Source organism: Malaclemys terrapin, chromosome 9 (assembly GCF_027887155.1).
Source record: "Malaclemys terrapin pileata isolate rMalTer1 chromosome 9, rMalTer1.hap1, whole genome shotgun sequence".
Taxonomy (NCBI): domain Eukaryota; kingdom Metazoa; phylum Chordata; order Testudines; family Emydidae; genus Malaclemys; species Malaclemys terrapin.
Window position 1 is genome coordinate 21106295 of NC_071513.1, and position 21420 is coordinate 21127714.

The 21420-nt window shown below is 38.1% G+C and overlaps 1 protein-coding gene across 2 annotated transcripts in view; it reads right to left on the bottom strand.

The window, feature by feature from the left end:
- The window catches only part of USP12 (ubiquitin specific peptidase 12), a 54430-nt gene that overhangs the window by 17461 nt on the left and 15549 nt on the right, over positions 1 to 21420 (bottom strand). For both annotated transcript variants that reach the window (XM_054039864.1, XM_054039866.1), the window contains exons 2-4: positions 7381 to 7461; positions 1757 to 1970; positions 420 to 646 (exon numbers count right to left, since the gene is read on the bottom strand). In XM_054039864.1, the coding sequence (XP_053895839.1) occupies positions 420 to 646; positions 1757 to 1970; positions 7381 to 7461 (522 nt within the window). The remainder of the gene's footprint in view (positions 1 to 419; positions 647 to 1756; positions 1971 to 7380; positions 7462 to 21420) is intronic.

The window sequence follows — 21420 nt, forward strand, 5'->3', positions numbered from 1 at the left end:
TACCTCACGGGCCTTGTCTCTTTAACATCCTGACACAAACATGGCTACAACACCACTGCAAATTTAGCATTGTAAGTAAATGGCGAGTAACTCTTGTGGAAACACAACATACACTATGATTGTCACAAGAAATTACAACAGGACAAAAAGGTGGCTCCTATCCGTCAGGTGCAAACTGCTTTGGTGGAAATGGGGAGGGGGAAGGAAAGGACACTGCCCTTTTATTAAGAAACATACCTTAATGAGTACTAGTTTGAATGGACAGCTGATACAGCCATAAAATAGGTTAGGTTCAATTTTTAATCAGAAAATGTTCAATTTCATCTACCCTAATAAATGAAAAATTTTGTTTAGAATTAGGGAAAATGGTCCAGTGCCTTTGAAAATCAAATAAAGAGATGTTTTGTTTTTCAACATACAGCTTCACAGTTAAGACATCTGGTTTCGTTGGTTAGTGTTCCCTGGAAGATTTCATGGACCCATGTCAGATCAGTCTTGTCTCCTTCCTCACTCTCAATGCTGCCATTCTGGAGTTTGCCATTCTGTTTCTCCTGTTTTTTCTCTTCTTGCAGTAAGTCAGCAATAGTGTTTAGTAGGTAGTTTAGGAATTCATGTGCATCTTGCTGCATATAATTATCAAATAATTCTGGAAAGGAAACAGAAAAGATTGTGAAGAATGAAAGAGCATAACAACAACGCTATCGTTAAAGCACAAACTTTATACGGCCACTCTGCTCTCGTGAAGCACTGCACGTTCCTTTCTCTCTTCTATAATTTTTAAATTCTTTTAGCCACTGCTATTAGTTAACAGTATTTAACTCTCTAAATCATGTCAGTATAAACTATGTCAAAGATGCTATATGAAACAGAGCTGTAATTATGTAGTTCTAGCAACAGTTGTTATGGACTTCAGGTTACGTGCTCTCCTACTTCTTGTCTCCCAGGAGGAAGGCAGCCTTCTAAAAATTAATTATGCTCCTTAAGTTAAGGGAGGCTGGCCTGACAAACATATAAAATTGGCTTCCATTGATTCTTTTGGGGAATGAGGGTAAGATGAGTAAGTTCAGATGTGCTGCAAGGGACCACCGGTACATGAAGTCCAATATCTTACCTCAACAGGAAAATGAAAAAAATCCTATAACAGTAAATCAATGATAATTTACAATCTCTGGGCTTGAAAAGATAACATGCATGAAGGTTCTTCACAACTAGTCCTGGGAAATAACCACTGGATTCCCAATGCAAAGAAAAACTGATTACCCATTACTTTTTCTTGCCGAATACAGAAGAGAAAGAGAGGGTGAGAGTGACTTTAAGCCACGTCTGAGCTTTCCTAATCTGGCCCTCACTATGCGTGTACCCAGTCCATGGTACAGTTTAAAGCATTGCCAGTGATGCTCTAAGTTGTAATGGCTTGTTACAGACCTCTATATTGACATTATATTAGCACAGAATAGCCAGGGCTCCCTACCCTCTGTGTGATTGGCCGACATCAGGATGGAATCACTAAACCAGATGGAAAACCAACTTTAAATAAAGATATTTTACAGGGACCATCTACCCACTCTTTATACTACACAAGCGGTGAAAATTTGTACCACATAAATCGGGGCATGAACCTTTTAAAAACCCAGTTAGTAAAACTTGCCAAATGTCAGTCACTAGATATACTTGAAAAGAGTTCGGGTTACTTAAAAATGCGCAGCCTAATATCCTAATATTGAAATTTGATCAGGTACTTCAGTTATTCATTTACCATTTTCTTTCCTCAACCGGGAAATAAATTTCTTGGGTGGGATGACTCCCACCTTCTTCTTTTGTGTGGCAATGCTGTTGAAGAGATCGGAGAGGCACGTAAGGAGGCTTTCCTTCTTCCGGGGCTGGACCTTGTATGCCAAAACTTTTTCCCGAAACGGACGACAAAAATAAAGTGCCTGTAGGACTGAGTTGCAGTAGCAGGTATTGCCAAACTGGTTAAAACAGAACAAGACACATATTTCCATTATTACATCTGTTAAAAGAAACCAACAAAGAGAGACTGAGGAAGCTAAGGACAAGCAACAGAGGAGTACAAAAACTAATATGTAGAGAAATATTTTTATGAAATTAAAAAACTTTTCTAATTGAGACATTCCATCTGAAATGCTGGAAACCTAAATCACAACAGCATGAGAATCAAAATGTGAATGACAGATCATGACAATTTCTTTGTCTGAACAGAGCAAACTGTAACAACACAAAGTGTGAAAAATGAGATTTTTTAAAATTTTGTCTAAAGTTATATAATTAAGGAAGGTTTTCTGCATAAGATTTTTAGCATGATAGACCCATCCAAATTTTGGTGTTCTGAGTAATCACTTATTGCGAAGGTATTGAGAACTGACATTTGTAATTCTGGCAAAGCAACAGACTAATGACCTTTCTAATTAAATATCCATATGTTAACTAGAGAGGAAGCCTATTTTTATGGAAGATGTTACCATGGGCCTTTTAAAAAACTTTTAACTGTTATGAGACGGTATCCTCAATAGTTATAGTGAGGAATGTTCATAGTACTAGGTACATCTTATTAACAGAAAAAAGTAAAAGAAAACACTGGAAGGACACTTACTGAATTTGCATTCTTTACAACCACTGAAGAGTTTTAAATGAAAAATATACAAAGGTTCATCAGTCAAGATATTTTTAAAAGTGATTTTTGGGACAGAACTTGATAAACCTTGAAGGTGCTTCATTTTCAGAGGCCCCTCCAAAGTGGCTCAATTTGGACATGCAAAAGCTAAGGCAACAGAGTCACTAGTCATTGTTTAAAATCTTGGCCATAATTCCCATCGGATGGGAGAAACTGAAAGTAAACATTAGATCGAACTGCTTTCAATCTTGGAAGCCCAGATAGTGTGTAAGTAAATTTTCTCAAACAAAGTTTCAATTACCAAATTCTTTATGGAAGACCAATTACCAAATTCTTTATGGAAGACCATCTCTAAAATACAGAATAATAAACTGTAATAAATAATTACAGTATCTGGGTAAATTGGGCCAAGCATCTTACACCCGTTAGAAAACAAGGATCAAGAATGGTACGTATTAATGAATAATCAGTATGTGCTGTGGATCAAATGGGAAATCTTAGCATTGATTATAAGAACTGAAGATCAAAAGATTAGCCTATATTTCAAGGGATTGAACTAATAGTAGCAGAGTTTCATCTGGAGCTTAACACATGTCAATTTAAAGGTGGCATGATTGACAAGAAGAGCAGCTAGGTGGAACAGATTCTCCCTTATAGGTGCTGAAGTAGTATTGCTTTCTCTCATTTCTTATGTAACTATGTTAATATAATACCTTTACCAAACTTACCAAGGATCTGGATCAAAGCAGTTATCTTATCTGCAAGTTTTTTTTCTGTGGTAATTTAGTTAGTATTAAAATTCTATTTTATTTACACAAGCAACCACCATAGTTAATTTATTGAGTGGAGGGCTATGTGTATGGGCGATAATACAATGAATGTCTGCTAAGAGAAGGCTATTCCAGGGTTTGTCACAGGCAGGTAAAACTAGTGAGTGACAGCATGGTTATTAGTCCTGCACAGGACTGAAGCTGCAGTCACTGATCTGAAGATGTGCTACTGAGAGACCTAAGACCATAACATGGACACAAGGAGCAAAATGACAGGATGGTAACTGGTAGCATCACTGTATCCCTTCAGATCAGTTCTATTACAGTATTGTAACAAGGTCACAATAGGTGGATTCAGATTTTGTTTTTGCCTGTGTCAGATACCAATATGCCTTTTGAGACAACAAGTAACACATTAAGTATTTCCTGTTTACAATGAAATATTGGCAAACACACATGATGCAGCGATATCTAAGAGCAGCTGTTTTACATCTGCCATATCTGAAGGCTGTGTCATTAGAGGACAGGGCTAGAGGCGATGTGCTCCAGATTGCTTAACGAGGAGAAACACTTAAAACACTGAAAAGTTAGATGCTTTTATACAATGACATGAAATAGTTCATTTTTGGTGGTTTGGTTCCTTCTGTTTATAGTAATCTGCTCAATTTATTTTATAATGACTGGATTGTATAACATTTTGTTACTCAAAAAAGCCAAACAAACAATGATTTCAGGTCTGCCTGTCCTGAGCATTTTCTTGTAAATGAGCTCTGCATCTCAAGAGCATTCTGGGTGAAATATTTTAAACAAACATAATTAACATACAAATAAACCAACTGTAGAATACTGATAATCACATTAAGTGGTACTCTGGGAATATGGCTACAGCGTGCACCAGAATTTTGTATAATTACTGTGGCAGAACGATTGCAAGTTAATAATCAATTTTCTGGCTGAGAGAAATATAAAATTAAAATTTAATTCATGCAGCTCAAAAGGTTGCAGCCTTGTCATCCTTATAGTTGCATTAACATCACTTTACATGGTACATGAAACGAGGAACAATGGTTCAAAATTGTTAGTTACATGATCAAAAGAAATATACAAGCTGAACAAACATTTAATTTATGTTTATTCTTAGTTCATCTCTTTATTAATAACCTATAAGACTGAATAACCAGCACATTCATGAAATTTGTAGATGATACAAAATTGGCAAGGGTTGGCAACACCAACGATGACAGAGAAATAATGCAAGAGGACCTGGAAAGATTGGAAACACTAGTAGAAAAGAAAAATGAAAATCTTTTGGAAGAATACTAGCTCATATATTTGGGGGGGAAATCCCCAAAACATATTTAATGGGAGGCAGGATCCTAGAAATTAGCAATACTGAAAGAACAGGAGGTTAATAGAGAAATTGCTGTCCATTACTAACCTCCAGTTCTTTCGGTATTGCTAATTTTTGGGTTAGAGAGTTTACACTGTGATATGGCAACAAAAAGGTCAATGTGATTTTTGACGGTACACACAGAGGAATCAGATCACAACGTGTGGAATTGATAGGTCCTGCGTATACAACTCTGGTGTGATTAACTATGTTGCATCCAAAAGTGTGTTAGGTACTTTACAAACACAAAAAAGCACATACCTCAAAGAGCTTGTATTAGAATCTCAAGGCCCAAAGTAGTAAAAACACCAACAATGAAGTCCTGGCCTCATTGAAATCCATAGCAAAACTTCTACTGACTTCAAGATGGCCAAGATATCACCCCAAATGTACTGAAGAACCCAGCTACTGACCTTGCCCTCATTTGTATTACAGAGACCACTTTCTGAAATAAACATTACAATTATAACATTTATACTATACAATTTTAAATAAAATATCCTTTTCCTTTTGTTCATGTTGTGTAACAGCTCTTTGTCTAGTCAGTTTCACTGTTTCTTCTTTATAGTCAATTTCCCCTATAGGAGCCCACCCAGCAACAGGAAAATGTCATTGTATATCCACGAAAAATGACTCGAGGATTCAGGCCAGTAAATAACATGAAATTACTTTTAACTAATAAAAAAAAAATCAAAACACATTATTTTCAGTTTAAGAAATCCTGCTTAAAACAAAATATTTAGCTCAAACGCTATCTAATTTTAATTGAATTTAAAATAATTTTAAAATTACCCATCTACAGAGAATTCCCAACAGACTGCACTTTGAGGACAGGAGCCTCTTAAAATTTAAAACGTTACAGCTTCACAATAGAGGATTAAAAACTGAGGAGGTCAAAAACTGTTCTGCAAACCCTTTTAGGTGCTCCAGCTGATTTCACACTTTACCAAGAGGGCTGAGACCAACAGGAGGGAAAAAAATGAGGTAGTGGGGAAGGAATTTTTGATATAGACATAAAAATCCAAAATAATTATCAAAGGAAACAAACTACAGATATTAGACATATTTTGTCCTTTTGAATATTGCATGCAGGGCCGGCTCCAGGCACCAGCTTCTCAAGCAGGTGCTTGGGGCAGCCGCTCCGGTGAGGGGCGGCATGTCCAGGTATTCGGCGGCAATTCGGCGGACGGTCCCTCACTCCACCTGGGAGCGAAGGACCTCCCGCCGAATTGCCGCCGCAGATCGCGATCGCGGCTTTTTTTTTGTTTTGTTTTGTTTTGGCTGCTTAGGGCGGCCAAAACCCTGGAGCCGGCCCTGATTGCATGTGGCCGGTAAAAGGATTATTCTCTATTTTTAGAAGGCAATTTTTTCTTCTTCAAACTATTTATCACTTTGGTATATATGCTACAACAGAACATGCCTTCCATATTTTCCCATTATGATACAAATCTCAGATGCATTGGAATGGCCATTAACACAACACTTAAGGAAGATAATTCAGTGCGTTTAGATTGTTGAGTGTCTGAGAACATGATCTGCTACGGACAAAGCAAAAATCAATTAAATCAAATGAGTTCACAATGTGCAGCTGTAGGCAAGCAATACTTTAGTAACTATATTAGCACTATTCGGTATATTAGGTTGTTTCAGTTCTGATGTGAAATATGTGTCTAAGGGAAGAAGAGGTAAATTTAATTTACTGTGGATGAAGTTAACCAGAGCCATATTTTTCACATGAAAAATGAACTATGTCTTGTGATAATTGTAAACATTTCACTTTTTTACATCATATTATTAATAAAAGGGTGTGACAGATTGAATGTTACATTCACCTTCCTTATCCAGAAGCATTAATCTGACATTCTAAACATAAGTGATAGAATAATGTTGCATTCTTTTCACAATCCTTAATTTAATTATAACATTGCAAATTAGGCAATTTTTATGGCCTTACAGGCCTTAATCACACTGTAAACACGAAAACTGACTGAAGTTATGACAAACAGTTGTTTTAAACAGGAGCTCTCATGCTGATGCAAGCCTGGAAAAAAAGTACATTTCTACACAAAGGGAATTGACTTAGCTGGTATTTTTCTGTATTCTCCGATCTTTCCTCAAACACGACTGTCCCGTCTAAGCCCATAAGAAAAACATGGGATTTGAAAAGCAAACAGCTTTTTTTGGTTTGAGCCTTTGGGACTAAGACCCACCAAAGAAACAGTTTAATATCTGATACATCTTCATTGGTGGAGGACCATACCCTGTTTTTATCTACCCTATGTCCTATTGGCCTTACCCGCTTTAATTACTCTGATCCTACATTTAAAAGTGTGCCCAAGTATGAACGTCCCACGGAATTTTGTAATCATTAACATTTTCTATTTCACTACCGTTAACTTTTAAGATTAATCTTTTAGTTAAAAACAAAAATTAGCATGCATGTTACAGGATGTAGTGCTTAAATAGATTTCTATTTTGTGCCAGAATTACCCATGGATAAGGTTCTAAAAGAGAATCCTGTCAATTTCAGAATAGGAGGATTGAAATAGAAAGCAGCATTTTAAAAATAGTAAAGAAAATTCACTCACATTGACCAAGCCAAAATAATGTTCATTCACAGGAAACTGTTCAGGACCAATCTCTTTCTCCAAAGCAGAGGCATTGGCGCCCTGGGGAAAACAAAAAAAATACCCACATATGACTACTAGGAAAAAACTCACTCTCCCTCTCAAAAAAAAAAAAAAAAAAAAAAAATCTAATATTCATGCCATTTATGTCAAACAAAGAGAGTGAGAATGGAACTGTTAATTAAAACATTTTATATTATACATAAGGGAAAGTGAATGTAGATGTGAAGCAATACTTTAAAATAACGCCCATCAGCCTGTAGCTTAGATTTCAGGGTTCAATGAACACAATTGTTTAAAATCTCTTTCCTTGATTCTTAAGAAGTTGTGGGATAAGACAGCTGGACCAGACCTACCTATTAATGTAATAGGTCCCTTTTCATCAAAAATTAATTCAACGTTAGACTATTTGTGCATTTCAGATTTTAAAGAAGGATGGTAAAGCAAGTTAATACCTTGATGAAAGACAGATATTGAACTTTGCTGTACAATCTTTTAGTGAGTCTAAAATTAAATTGCAACAATTTACAATTTTACAGAGAATGTATTGGACTCCTGCATACTAATTCAAATGTTATCTACAAGGCAGTGATGTGTGCTTGCAAGGCTGGAATCAGCACGGTCACATGACACATTTTTGTTCAACTGTTTGATTCTACATTATTTCTAGAACCTAACTGAAAACTAGAACACAACCTTAACAATGCTGGTGCAACTAGCTCTAGCATAGTAAGCTTCCAGCAGAGGTGCTGGGGAGCATGGCAGTGAACAACAGAAACAGTTTATTAATGCTAGACAATGGAAAAGCAACATCTTTTTTGGTTTATGTAATTCTTGTAGCATTAATTTTAAAAAAAAATAAAAAAAATTTTTTAAGTGTAAACCAGAAATGTAGCTCATTTTCAATATTTCCAAAGATATTACAAATAGAAAAAAAGTATGTGAAAATTGTTAAGTACTGGTCTTTTTTTAAAATCAAACAGTTGCAGCTGCCATATTTTCACAACAAATTTTAAATTATTCTGAAAAAATGATTTTATAACATTTGAGAGTTTCAAGAGCGTAAAAATGTAATTTATCCCTCGCTCTTCTCCCCCCTCTCCCTCCCGATCCCTCAATGTACCTGCATGGACCTGCTTATAGGAATAGGACCTAAAACATTATTTGCAGTTAGCTGTACAACTCCTAAAAGAGCAACATAGTATGGACACTTCATTTAAATTCATTTCATATTATCAAGATATCATGCTTTCATCTTAAAAACTCCACTTTATAATATCCCACTATGGGTTTATATTTAAACGAAGATACTGCCTTATCTTGAAGTGAACATCAAAACTACAAACTACTGATCAAACTGAGGGATTTTTGCACTTGAATCTATACAAAAATCTGCTAGAGAAAAAGAGTGTTTTTCCATATTCACTAAGGAGATCTCAGAATAGTCAGTCATCCAGGAAGGTCATTTAAATTTAGTGGAGCATGTGCTGTAAAAATAAACAAGGAACTCAAAATAAATTCGCTGTGTAGATGGATTAAAGAAAACAGACTGAAGCGCAGGAAGAATGATAGGCAAGATGGGTGCCATGAGAGAAAACAGATCTTTAAGTGGAGGAGGGTGCTACAGGAAAGGAACAATGTGTCTCCCTGAATCATCCACTGAGGAAGTCAAACTACACGAGAAAGTGGATTACCAGAAGATACTACCTATGAAAATGTATGTGAAGACTGCTGAATAATCTAGAACTGTGCCTGTCAGTTGCCAGGTTCCAATTTCAAGTCTTCTGTTAGCATCCTATTTATAGCTCAAACAGCATTTTAAGGCATCTGAATCACTAATGACAAGTGCTTTTCCATAGCTATTTTTTGAATCTAAAGATGCTTAGACATGCTTTGAGGCCTTTTAATAATCTCATAAAATCTTTACAATGCTGTTCCATCTTTTTTAAATAAATGTAACTGAAAGTGAAAATTAAAATATTAAGTAAAAAACTATATTAATGAAATCTGACATTTGCATAGTTGAAAATCATAAAAAATTAGCCAATGCAAAAGGTGATGTTCCAGCAGAAATATTCTTTTCGCTATTTTGCACATCCTTTAAGTTTTTGATATGTGATGAACAGTAATAAACTAAAAAAGTGGCCTGCAGATGAGAAAAAAATTAGGATTGTACCTCTTTTGCATCTTTATGATGTATAAAAGAATACAAAGGATTCTCACCCCAGCTTCCAAGGTTTTAGCTTCTGCTCATATTTTACATTAGAAATTCAATCTTTTCTGTTCTGTTGTTCCTGGAAAGCATTATTGAGAACAGGTAGGATTAAGACATTAGAGATCCTACTGCTCTGGTGAACAGTCTTTACACTTGGGTATATCTACGCTGCAGGGACTATACAAGCATATCCACACTACGGGAAATATACCGGTATAGCTACGCCACTGTAGCTATGCCAGCATAATCTGGTAGCATAGATGCCGCTTATACTGATGTAAGGAGTTTTTCTGTCAAGGTAGAACACCACCTCCCCAAGCAATGGTAGGTAAATTGACAGAAGCAATCTTCCATCAACCGATTTGTACCTATACCGGGAGGTAAGTCAGCACAGCTGCATTGCTCATGGGTGTGGATTTTTCACACCCCTGGCCGACAAAGCTATGTCAACCAAAATTTCAAGTATAGACCAGGCCTAAATCACTGAAACCTTGAAGAAGAATTGAACAAAACAAAAAGTTTAAGTATATTATTGCTCAGCCTTGCAAAGTGCTATTCACCCATTTCCCCACAGTTAGTAATGTTTTTAATGAACAAGTAAATACTATAAGCATTTTTATCATCAATCACTAGGACAAATGATGGGCAAGTAACTTGGGCTGTTACATTTTCATGGTAACTTTGTAAAGCTGATATGACTAGTTATAAAAAGTAGAAAACTTACTATTAAAAAAAATCTAGTTTAACTAGAGGTATGGAAACTATGCAGTCAGATTTCTTATTTCAGATCTATAGGGAATGACCTAGATTGAAGAAATAGAAAGGAATCACAAAACATAAGAAGCAACATGATTTGTGATAAAAATTGGTTAATACACGGTTAAGAAACTTAGATTTTGACAGATTTACAAATGATCCTCTTCATACACATACGTGATAGATCTCTAAGGTCTTTACTGCAGGACGGTGATCCTGTTACTGAGAAACACACAGAGAAAATTAACTAGGTTACTGCTGAGGTGTCACAGCCCCAAATTTAATTCCAAAAACTCATTGGTAACAGTCTTAGGTAAAACCGTGCCTACAGAACACCAAAATGTTTACACTCAAATCTTCAAAATGTTAGGGTGCAGAGCTACAACAGCCAGACAAAGAAAGCGGAAGACTGTACAATAACCTTGGTCATTATGTTATTAAAATATGATGCTTCTGAAAAGTTGAAATGAAACTCTCTGTCCCTTTAATGCTCGGATTTCAGAGTAGAGATCATGTTGCTACTACTTCTAATAGTTTACAAATTAATTCTGCTGTTAGATGACAAACTGGACTGCTTAAAAGTAGCCAAATTGCTACTGCACTCATTGTTTGTGGCATAACTGACCTCAACTAGCATCACATTTGCTACATATTTTTCAAAGAAATGCTCTTTAACATTATCAGATAAATTGAAATGCTACAAGTTTCAAACATCATGCAATTGTGCTAATCAGATTTTAAAATGTAATCTGATGGAGCAAGCACATAGTCATGCTCACAATGGCAAACTGGGAAAGGGGAAGGGAAGAGATCTCCCCTGCCCTCTTCCCCTTCTCCCCCCCAATCAAAAAACCTAGGTTATGCAAAAGTTTAGAACTGTACTTTGAAAGAATAAGTAAAGAGACAAGACTTCTGTTTTATTTTTAACTAGAGAGCTGCCTCAGGACAGACAAATACGATCTGTTCATGAAGAACAGTACCCGGTTTCCAAATGTAAATGCCGGAAACAGGAAGCTCTTTACAATTCAAAATCAAACTAAAGTGCAAAAAATTATTACAAACTCTTACCATAAATTGTCATTTGAGAAGTCATAACTGTTTGTGCTTGCAGTAAATCTACATAGTGGAAAGTGTTATATATTCCATATATAGACAGCAATACAATATTCTACGGTGATAAATACAGGGTGAGAATTTACACTTGACCTGACGGTAAGCTGTTTGCTGGAAACCAACAATGACTGTGTCACCTATAATGCAGAAATGCAAGATTTTGGTTTACTTAACATACATGATTAAAGCTGTGTATGGGGGTTTAGGTTTTAAACTACAGATTATAAACAGAGATTTACTGATTGTTTGCAAACTAGTTTGCTTCCCAGGCTACTGATACAATTCTGATTAAGAATGACTCAATCACCTTAGTACTCAAAAGCTTACAGTTAAGCCTAGATAAATCAGATTCAGAATCTCAACACTGGTAATTCACATGTATCATGTTACCTTTTAGAATAACATTTAGTGGAACCAAATACTTTTATTTAAATCTGGTTCTCCTTGCTTTTTGCATAGGAACTCTGTCTTCCACCTCTGTTCCTCTCTCACTTCTCAGCATGCTTGTATTTCAAAATAACTCCTTTACAGTATAAAGAAAGCAGTTAGGTGGACAAGATTAGAACTGATTTATTATCCCCCAGCCCCAGGGACAAATAATTCCTTCCAAAAAGTACATCCATGAGCCTTGGAGTATGTCCATGGAAACTTGTAATATAAATACCTTATTCTTAAGAAACTGTGCTGATATACAGTACTTCCTCTCTGAACCAGTGTAACTTTCTATACGTAGCTATTTGTGCAGAAACTAAACATCAATTATAAATTCACCCAGTCAGCATAAATCTTCCAGCTGAAAGGCTGCCTGATTCTAAGAATATATCCTCATGGTTTTGACTAAAGTGGTGATACTATTTACACCACTTGACAATCAGAAACAATGCACACTCACCTGTGCCCAGCAATTTCTACCATATTGCAAATCCTATGGAGCTGCAAGGAATGGGGACAATCTGTCCTGATTGAGATCTCCCCCATTCTATTTTATTCTGTTATAAGAGCACAAATATTGTCTTACGGTTTGATACAAAGCCTGCTGAAGTCAATGGAAATCTTTCAACTGACAGACTGGCCTTGGATCAGGTCCCTAGTATTTAGAGGGACTGGAAACTTGAATTTTGGGTTCCTTCAACTTGCTTAGTTCATGGTATTGGACAAGTCACCTAACCTTTCTGTGCTGCAGTTTATCCGTCTGTTAACAGTGATAGTTCACCATACTTCACAGAAATATCATGAAGTTTAGTTGTAACCTGCAGGATTTTGCACAGGAAATACTAATCTACACATTCCAAGCAATTATTTCTTTCTTTGCTTGCAAGTAGGGGAAATACTGCCATCTGCTAAATTGTGACCAAAGATCATCATCATCTGGGGATAATATATATTCTACAATAGTTGCAGCAACTACTCCCCAACAAGTACTGCTCATGGATATCACTAACATCTACATTAGGGAGCGCCTGCCTAGAATGATTGTATACTTAGTTCCCTGCCAGCCACAAAGAACCTTAAAGATTATCCCGTTAAAGGGTACAATATTAATTATAATAAATAGCACATTACTCTTGAAGTGACAGAGCAGAGCCCAAGAAACTGCAAGGCAAGTTCATCTATATACAATTTAAAAACTGATTTAGGAGCTCTGACATCTGGAAACCCATCATGGAGTATCTGGAGAGAGGAAAATAGCAAGGTCCACCAAGATCTGTACTGAGACCTGTGCTGTTGAACATCTTCATAAATGATCTGGAAAGAGGTGTAAACTGTGAGGTGGCAAGTTTGCAGATGATACTAAATTACTTAAGATAGTTAAGGCCAAAGCTTACTGCAAACGGTTACAAAGGGATCTCACAAAACCGGGTTAATGGGCAACAAAAAGGCAGATGAAATTCAATGTTGATAAATGCAAAGTAATGTACACTGGAAAAAATCTCAACTATACATATAAAATGATGGGTTCTAAATTAGCTGTTACCACTCAATAAAGAGATCTTTGCATCATATCTGCTCAATGTGCAGAAGGAAAGAGAGACATAATAAGACAGAAAATATTATAAACCAACTATATAAATCCATGGTTCATCCACGTGTTGAATACTGCATGCAATTCTGGTCAACCCATCTCAAAAATGATATATTAGAATTGGAAAAGGACAGAGAAAGGAAACAAAAACTCATTAGGGGTATGGAACAGCTTCCATACAAGGAGAGATTAAAAAGACTGGAACTGTTCAGTTTGAAAAAGAGACGACTATGGGAGGATATGACAGAGGTCTATAACACCATGATTGGTATTACTCCTGGGGGATTCTGCGCCACTGTGTGCATGCAGAATTCATGTTCCCCGCAGATTTCTTTGCTTCCCCACAGAAAAATGACTTTCTGATGGGGAAGCAAAGGGAAGCCGCAAGAGCAATCATGTGCCGCTCCCCAGCAGTGCGGGTGCATTGTTTCAGGAGCAGCTAGCAGAGAGGTAAATCATTGTGGGGGAGGGCTGGAGACGCCCCAGCCAGTGGCTTCTACCCTGCTGCTAGTCCCGGCTGGGCAGGAAGGGACTTCCTCTTCCCCTGCAAGGAGTGTCCAGGCCTAGGTCAGATCCGCCCCCAGAAACATCTCCAGCTGCAGGAAGCTCCGCATTCCTCTACTTCCTGCCTCCATCACTCCTCAGTTGTGGTGGGGTGGAGTCACTGTATGGGGAGCTGCTTCCCCGTCCGCCTAACCCCCCATGCATCTGGACCCGCCTCATGCGCAGACTGCCCCGCCAAACCTCACCCCCTGCACCAGAACCCCCCAACAGAGCCCCAACAGAGCCCCCTGCACCTGAACCTACACCCCGACAAACCTCACCCTCTGCATCCGGACCCCTCCCCATTGAGCCCCACCTCCCTGCATCTGGACTGCACTCCTGAACCCAGACCACCCCCACACAACCAAACCCTCACCCCACCTGCACATGGGCCACTCTGACAAGCCCCCCGCACCCAGACCCCCACTCCATTGATCCACACCAAGCCAGCACCCAGACCCACAGCCCACAAAGTCAGCACCCAGAGCCCCCTGTTGAGCCCTCCACATGCAGACCCCCCCGATGAGCCCCAACCACCTTCACCTGGATCCCCCTGCAGAGTCCCAGTGCCTCTGCACTCAGAACCCCTCCAATGAGCCTGTTCATCCAGATCCCCCCGCACCCAGACCCCTCACCAAGCCACCTGCATCCAGATTGCTCCACACAGAACCCTATCATCCCACACCTGGATCTTCCCACACTAAGCCCCTCCACACTTGGATCCTGCTGGGCTGAGCCTGCCTGCCTACATCTAGTGTACTTCACATGGAGGGGCAGGGCCCCGGGGTGTTTATTGGGCAGGCCTGGCCCTTGCACTGTGTCAGGGTCAGATGCAGCCTCACTGCCAAGTCTGTGTTCGGGAGTGGGTGGGGGATGGGAATGAGCCTGTAAGGTGATCTCCCACCTCTGCCTGTGCTCCCATTGCCATGCTGGAGCCTCCACATTTATTTATTGACAAATAAAATTTGCAGAATTTTAAAATATTGTGTGTAGAATGCCCTCAGGAGTATTGGTATGGAGAAAGTGAATAAGGAAGTGTTATTTACCCCTTCACATAACACAGAGTCTAGGGTTCGCCTAATGAAATTAATAGGTAGCAGGTTTAAAACAAACTTAAGGAAGTACTTCTTCATACAATGCACAGGCAGCCTGTGCAACTCACTGACGGGATATTGTGAAGACAAAAAATATAACTGGGTTCAAGAAAGAATTAGGTAAGTCATGGAAGATAGGTTCATCAATGGTTATATTATCCAAGATGGTCATCAATGCAACTCCATGCTCAGAGAATCCCTAAACCTCTGATGGCCAGAACCTGGAACTGGACAACGGGGGATAGATAACACAATAATTGTCCTGTTCTGTTCATTCCCTGTGAATCATTCGGCACTAACCACTGCTGGAAGACAGGATACATGGATAGATGGACCATTTGTATGACCCAGTATGGCCATTCTTATGTTCTTATGAAACAGGTACTCTGGTGGTGGACCTCAGGTATAGAGAACAGTTAAAATCTAAGTTCTTCTGTAATTACCTTTCATCTCTCAAACTGGTTCAAATGGGTACACAGGCCAATATCTGATTCAAATAAAGAAAGAGAGAAACTGGGAATGACTGAATACATGCAATATTAATGCAAAGTGCACTAAACAAAAGCCTTTTAAAGCAGCTTTTGTTCAACTGGATGAGGTAAGAGGGGAGTTGAAGAGACTAATTTTCATGAACTGTCAACTTAGAGAAGCTGTCTAAGTTAGTCACCCACAGAACTGGTCCACAAAACCTCAAAAACTATTGGATTATTAACTACAAAATTCACCAGGTTTGGAACCAAGATCTATCATCTCTGGTGATTTGCAAGCTATGGATGTTTCTGCTCAATAAAGAAGTCTTAATTTATTCACAGCTCAATACACAATACAAGTGAAAAATTAAAGTGTATGCTCCCATGTCCCAGTCAAATTATATTGTTAGCTCAAGAAAGTAAAGACAGAAGAGATTTATTAGGTAAATTGTTTTCTCCCACACCTCTTCAGCCAATGCAAGATAGTTCTTATAGGATATCTGAAAGCTTTGCCTAGTCTAGTTTTAAATGATATCTGCATATACTCCTTCACAAATTAGATTTACATCTCTAAACATCTGTTTACTATTCATGACTACTTCAACATGTATTGCACGACTGAATGGATTACACACTGCATGATTTGTCCAGAAGAGAACAAAGTCTGGAGAAGAGAAAGTGAAGGGTGACAGACATTGTTGGATGTTGGAGAGAAGTTAATTAAAAAAGCTCTGCTTCCACTGTAATGCTTCAGCATATACAGGATAACACAGGCCCCAGACAAGGCTGTGCTTCAACTGAGGGGCTCTTCTGATATTATAAAGCATAAGAAAACAGTTGGGAGTGGTCTAAGAACAACTGCACAGTACAGAGTGAATTATGGTCTAGTGATGACAATAATCTACATTTGAAACTAAGAGTAAACTCTCACGCTTTAAGTTATATTAAGTACTAGCAATTAATAGCATTTGCAACTCACTGAAGTCCAAATCCTATTACAAGTTTATTCCTCCACAAACCACAGAAAAAATAAATAATGTATTATTGACAGAATACTGATAACTATCCTACAGAACTTGATGTAATTAAATGAGAGCAAAGTTTATGTTCATGTATGGGCAGGGCTTGAAAAATTCATTGATACAGGGCAAGACAGTAGCTTCTACGGTTGAATGTTATGAACTTCACCAGAATTGAAGTTTCTGTTTAAAAATAAGTTTCTCTCTCTTGTGGATGCAAAGATACCTTTCCAAACGTGAAATGGGTATAAAACCAATGCCATGCTATCTTCCTAAATTTGCAACCTGACAGCATCTATGCCTAATATTGTTGCTCATAGATTTAGTAAGCAGCAAAAGAGTTAAATTAATAAGACCGTCAATATCACTGCTGCTATTCAGAACCTTGCAGGCAGCAGGGAAACTGTCCAAGATCAGGTCAATTTTAAGCTGCTGCTTGGAAAAGCCACGAGTAGGCTTGGAAGAATTAGATTTTTATTGTAAATGTCGATAAAGTTAGATTTCACCATACACATACAAAATACAGAAAACTATTGCTAGTGACAATAACAGAAATGTACAGCTAGGTGAAGTAATAAAAATGCTGATTGAGAAATTATTAGAGTTTGATTTAAGGATATTTAATTTGTATATTTTGACATGTGATGTTAATAATCTGTGTTTTGTCAGTTATAGCCCCTTTATCTTTTTGAATCTCACCATCTACTGTCATTAAGTATTTATTGTCTGAACCCCGCCCCCCATGATTTCCATCAACTGTGAAAATTTCAATATTAATATTAACCATCAAAATGATCAAAAAATCAAAATTGAATTCTGCCAAGCCTATCTATGAGCATCAGATGCAGATACTGGAACTATTCAATGTGAAAAACAAGAGAGAGACTGAGAGAGGGGTGGATTTATGGAGGGCCCCCTCCTACATCTCCACCCTAGCAACAGTCAAGAAGTTCAGGGGGGGAGGGTTAGAAGCTTTACATTTGTCAGCCCCTACTAGCAGGAAACTACTAAAGATGAAAACTCTCAACAGGATTCAGAGACATCACCATGATCAGATTCCAGGCACTCTCCCTCCCTCAGCTCTTTGGAGGGATTGGATTTAGCTTCCCAATTTAGTGCAGTCCACTAGCTATTAAGCACTTGAAAAAAGAATTTTAAGTCATACAGAGGGAATGAGGGCAAGGGGGGATGGGTGATGTATTATGGGGTAAGCTAGAAAAGAGAATCAGGATATGGAGAAAACAAGAGATCTGGGAGTGGGGGAAGTGGGACAAAGAAAATAAAAGTAGAGAAAGAACTATAAAGGGGTATAGGGAGAGAGAGAAAAAAAGAGGAAATAGACATTTAAAAGGTTGTGATACACCATGATCTCTTGCTTTATCTTCACTTTTTCTTTAAGATACAGAATATAATAAGTTTATGTAATACATTTAAAAGAGAGCATTAAATACAATGTTCACTGACAGTGCTACAATTAAAGACAGAAATGTTTATTCTTTTAAATTGCAGGGAGTGAGGAAGTATTAAGTATTTTCCATCCTGATTGGTTGGATTAGTCTACAGACTAGTAAGCATTTGATAATATTTTTTCAAACTCTGCATAGAACATCCCTCCCCTCCAATGGTGTCCCGCATCCTGACCATATACTATTTTTTAACAAAAGAGTGAGTTATTTTTAACAAAAAAGTGAGTTATTGATAACTCTGCTTACTTTGCTACACCTATTTAATGACAAGTTATGCACCCAAGACAGATACTGTATCTAGATAAAAAGAAGAACAGGAGTACTTGTGGCACCTTAGAGACTAACAAATTTATTAGAGCATAAGCTTTCGTGGACTACAGCCCACTTCTCCGAAGAAGTGGGCTGTAGTCCACGAAAGCTTATGCTCTAATAAATTTGTTAGTCTCTAAGGTGCCACAAGTACTCCTGTTCTTCTTTTTGCGGATACAGACTAACACGGCTGTTACTCTGAAACTTGTATCTAGATAGTTACTTTAAAGATTATGCACTTTATCCTCAACTTGGGTTTTTACTTTAATACCTAAAGCAATTTTTTATTTCTTTATACAACCCAAAGAAATTTTCATATAACTATTCACAAGATTAGTAGGGAGGGATAGCTCAATGGTTTGAGCATTGGCCTGCTAAACCCAGGGTTGTGAGTTCAATCCTTGAGAGGGCCACGTAGGGATCTGGGGCAAAAATCAGTACTTGGTGCTACCAGGGGGCTGCACTTGATGACCTTTCAAGGTCCCTTCCAGTTCTATGAGATAGGTATATCTCCATATATGAATATTTTGAAACGCATTTATCATTAAATCTGAGTTAAGAACTGCATCTGTGCTGGAGATATGCTTTAGTTACACAGCTTTCTTGAAGTTACACATATGTAAGGGCATGAAGCTGTCACTGGGTTTCTACCTGTCTTCATCACTGTTACAAAGCTTCTTCAAAACCCCAGGAGGGGAACAGAACAAAGTTGTTGGTTTTTTAAAGGGAATGTGAAAAATCAAAAATGCCTAAGCACACAGTAAACATGCCAAACACATTTCATTCCAGGATGATTATTTTATATATATCTATATCTATATATTAGAAAACTAGCAAGAAAGAAGCAGTTGCTCAAAGAACAGCAAAAGGAAATAAGAATTGCTAGATCCTTTTCATATATCTTTCCCTACTATAACATTTTTCTGGTGACAGCTTATTTATTGAGGATTGTGTAGACACTTTTTATAAACGATTCCTGCAAAATCTGTGGCAAGTTTGGTTAACTTACTGACGTGCTTCATCACTTCAGGTTATAAACATTACAGCTCACTTCATAACCACTCATTTGGAGACCAGAAGACATTTTAATGTGAACTTTTGATGCTGTCATACTAGAATTCCTGCATCATCATCAGGCTGGATGAATGGTTACCTGGTTTTGGGCTCCCACACCACTTCTGGAGCCAGCTTAACAGGTTCAGGTGTGGCATAGTTTGAGCACCAAGACCAACCATGCCCAGGGCAGCCCACTGTGCATCTCGGTGCTATGGAAGATACTGCACCCGTGCTGGATGGTTGCTATTTTCATGCCCTGAAGGTCTTCTGAAGCTGAATACTGCTATTCAGTGGCCAATGATTGGCTCGGAACTATTTGGCTTCGTTTCTTAGTTTTTTAAACCTTGTCTTGCCCACACACAATTGCTATACAGACTATTCAGCCTAATACCCTAATGTTCTCAGAGCTACAAAAAAAAAAAAAAAAAAAAAAAAAAAGCCCACACCAGTTTATTTACTCTGTGTGTGTGTGTGTGTGTGTTTTAAAAATATATAATTTTCAAAAATGTCACTACTTCAGCCCTATTTATAATATATTCAAAGGCTTTAATTATTCCTCCCTAGATTATTCTTAATAGACTGAAGCCCAACTGGTTAATTTAAAATAGTGATTCCATGGATAATTCCACATGCTCAGTGGAAATTTGACCATGTGTCATTCTGCTAAGATAACAAAGTTAAAATAATTTTTAAATTCAGAGCAGCATATTAATTTTATCATCACATATTTTACATCGCTGAATCCTCCCTATCCAATTGCAGTTAATAGATAGGTGGGGGGAGGCAGTGGGGTGAGAAGAGGGGGTGGGGGCAATTTGGGACGTGCAGGGCTGCAGCGGCCAGAGAAAGAGACGACTTTCCCCAGCTCCGGGGCTGTGGCTGCCAGGGAGAGACCCCCCTCCTTCCCAGACTAGCTCCGTGGCTGCTGTGGCAGGGAAGAGACCCCCTTCTTCCCAGCCTGAGCTCAGGGCCTGCCATGGCAAAGGAGAGAGGGCACAGCCATCACATTAGAAAGGTAAGACTACTGATATTAAAATATGAGTTGTGCGCTTTTATTTTTAGAACAAAAACGGTAATTTTATTAAGTTTGTTTATATAGCACTTTTATCCAAAGTGTGTTACAATAGTTAGCTAATGGTACAAACAACATTTGGAAAGATCATTAAGTGGTCCTCTGAGACTCTCAGCAATTTTCAAGTGGTCCATGAGAAAAAAAAAGTTTGAGAACCACTGCACTACTGTTTGAAAGCTACTTGCAGTGGCTTTGTCTACAGTGGCCTACTTAATTTAAGCATCCTGGGATCTGAGAAAAGTTTATTTTTACAGTACCACAAAGATGTGCACAGTGCTTTACAGACAATATAAGGCCCCTGCCACAAGGAATTTGCCACCTAGAGAAGAATATCAGGCAAAAAGAAAGGAAGAAGGATTAAGGGGAGATCTCAGTATTCTCACACTTCTGATCAAACTGTCTGTACTGGGCTATCTTGATTATCACTTCAAAAGTTTTTTTCTCTTACTTAATTGGCCTCTCAGAGTTGGTAAGACAACTCCCACCTGTTTATGCTCTCTGTATGTGTGTAAATATATCTCCTCAATATTTATTCCACTCTATATGCATCCGAAGAAGTGGGCTGTAGTCCACGAAAGCTTATGCTCTAATAAATTTGTTAGTCTCTAAGGTGCCACAAGTACTCTTGTTCTTTTTACAACATATTTGATTCACCGTGTGCCTTGCTGACTTTTTCTAATTAATCATTTTTGTTTTATTTGACTAAACATTTTATAAATTAGCAAAGGAGCTTCAGCACCAGAGAGCAAACCAGAAGTGGGTTTTGAGATAGGCCCTGGCAGGACACCGCAAGGGAGCATTAAGATCAGAAAACTTAGTTAAGTGTACAACAGGAGCAAGGGAATGATAAGAGATGTAGCAAAAG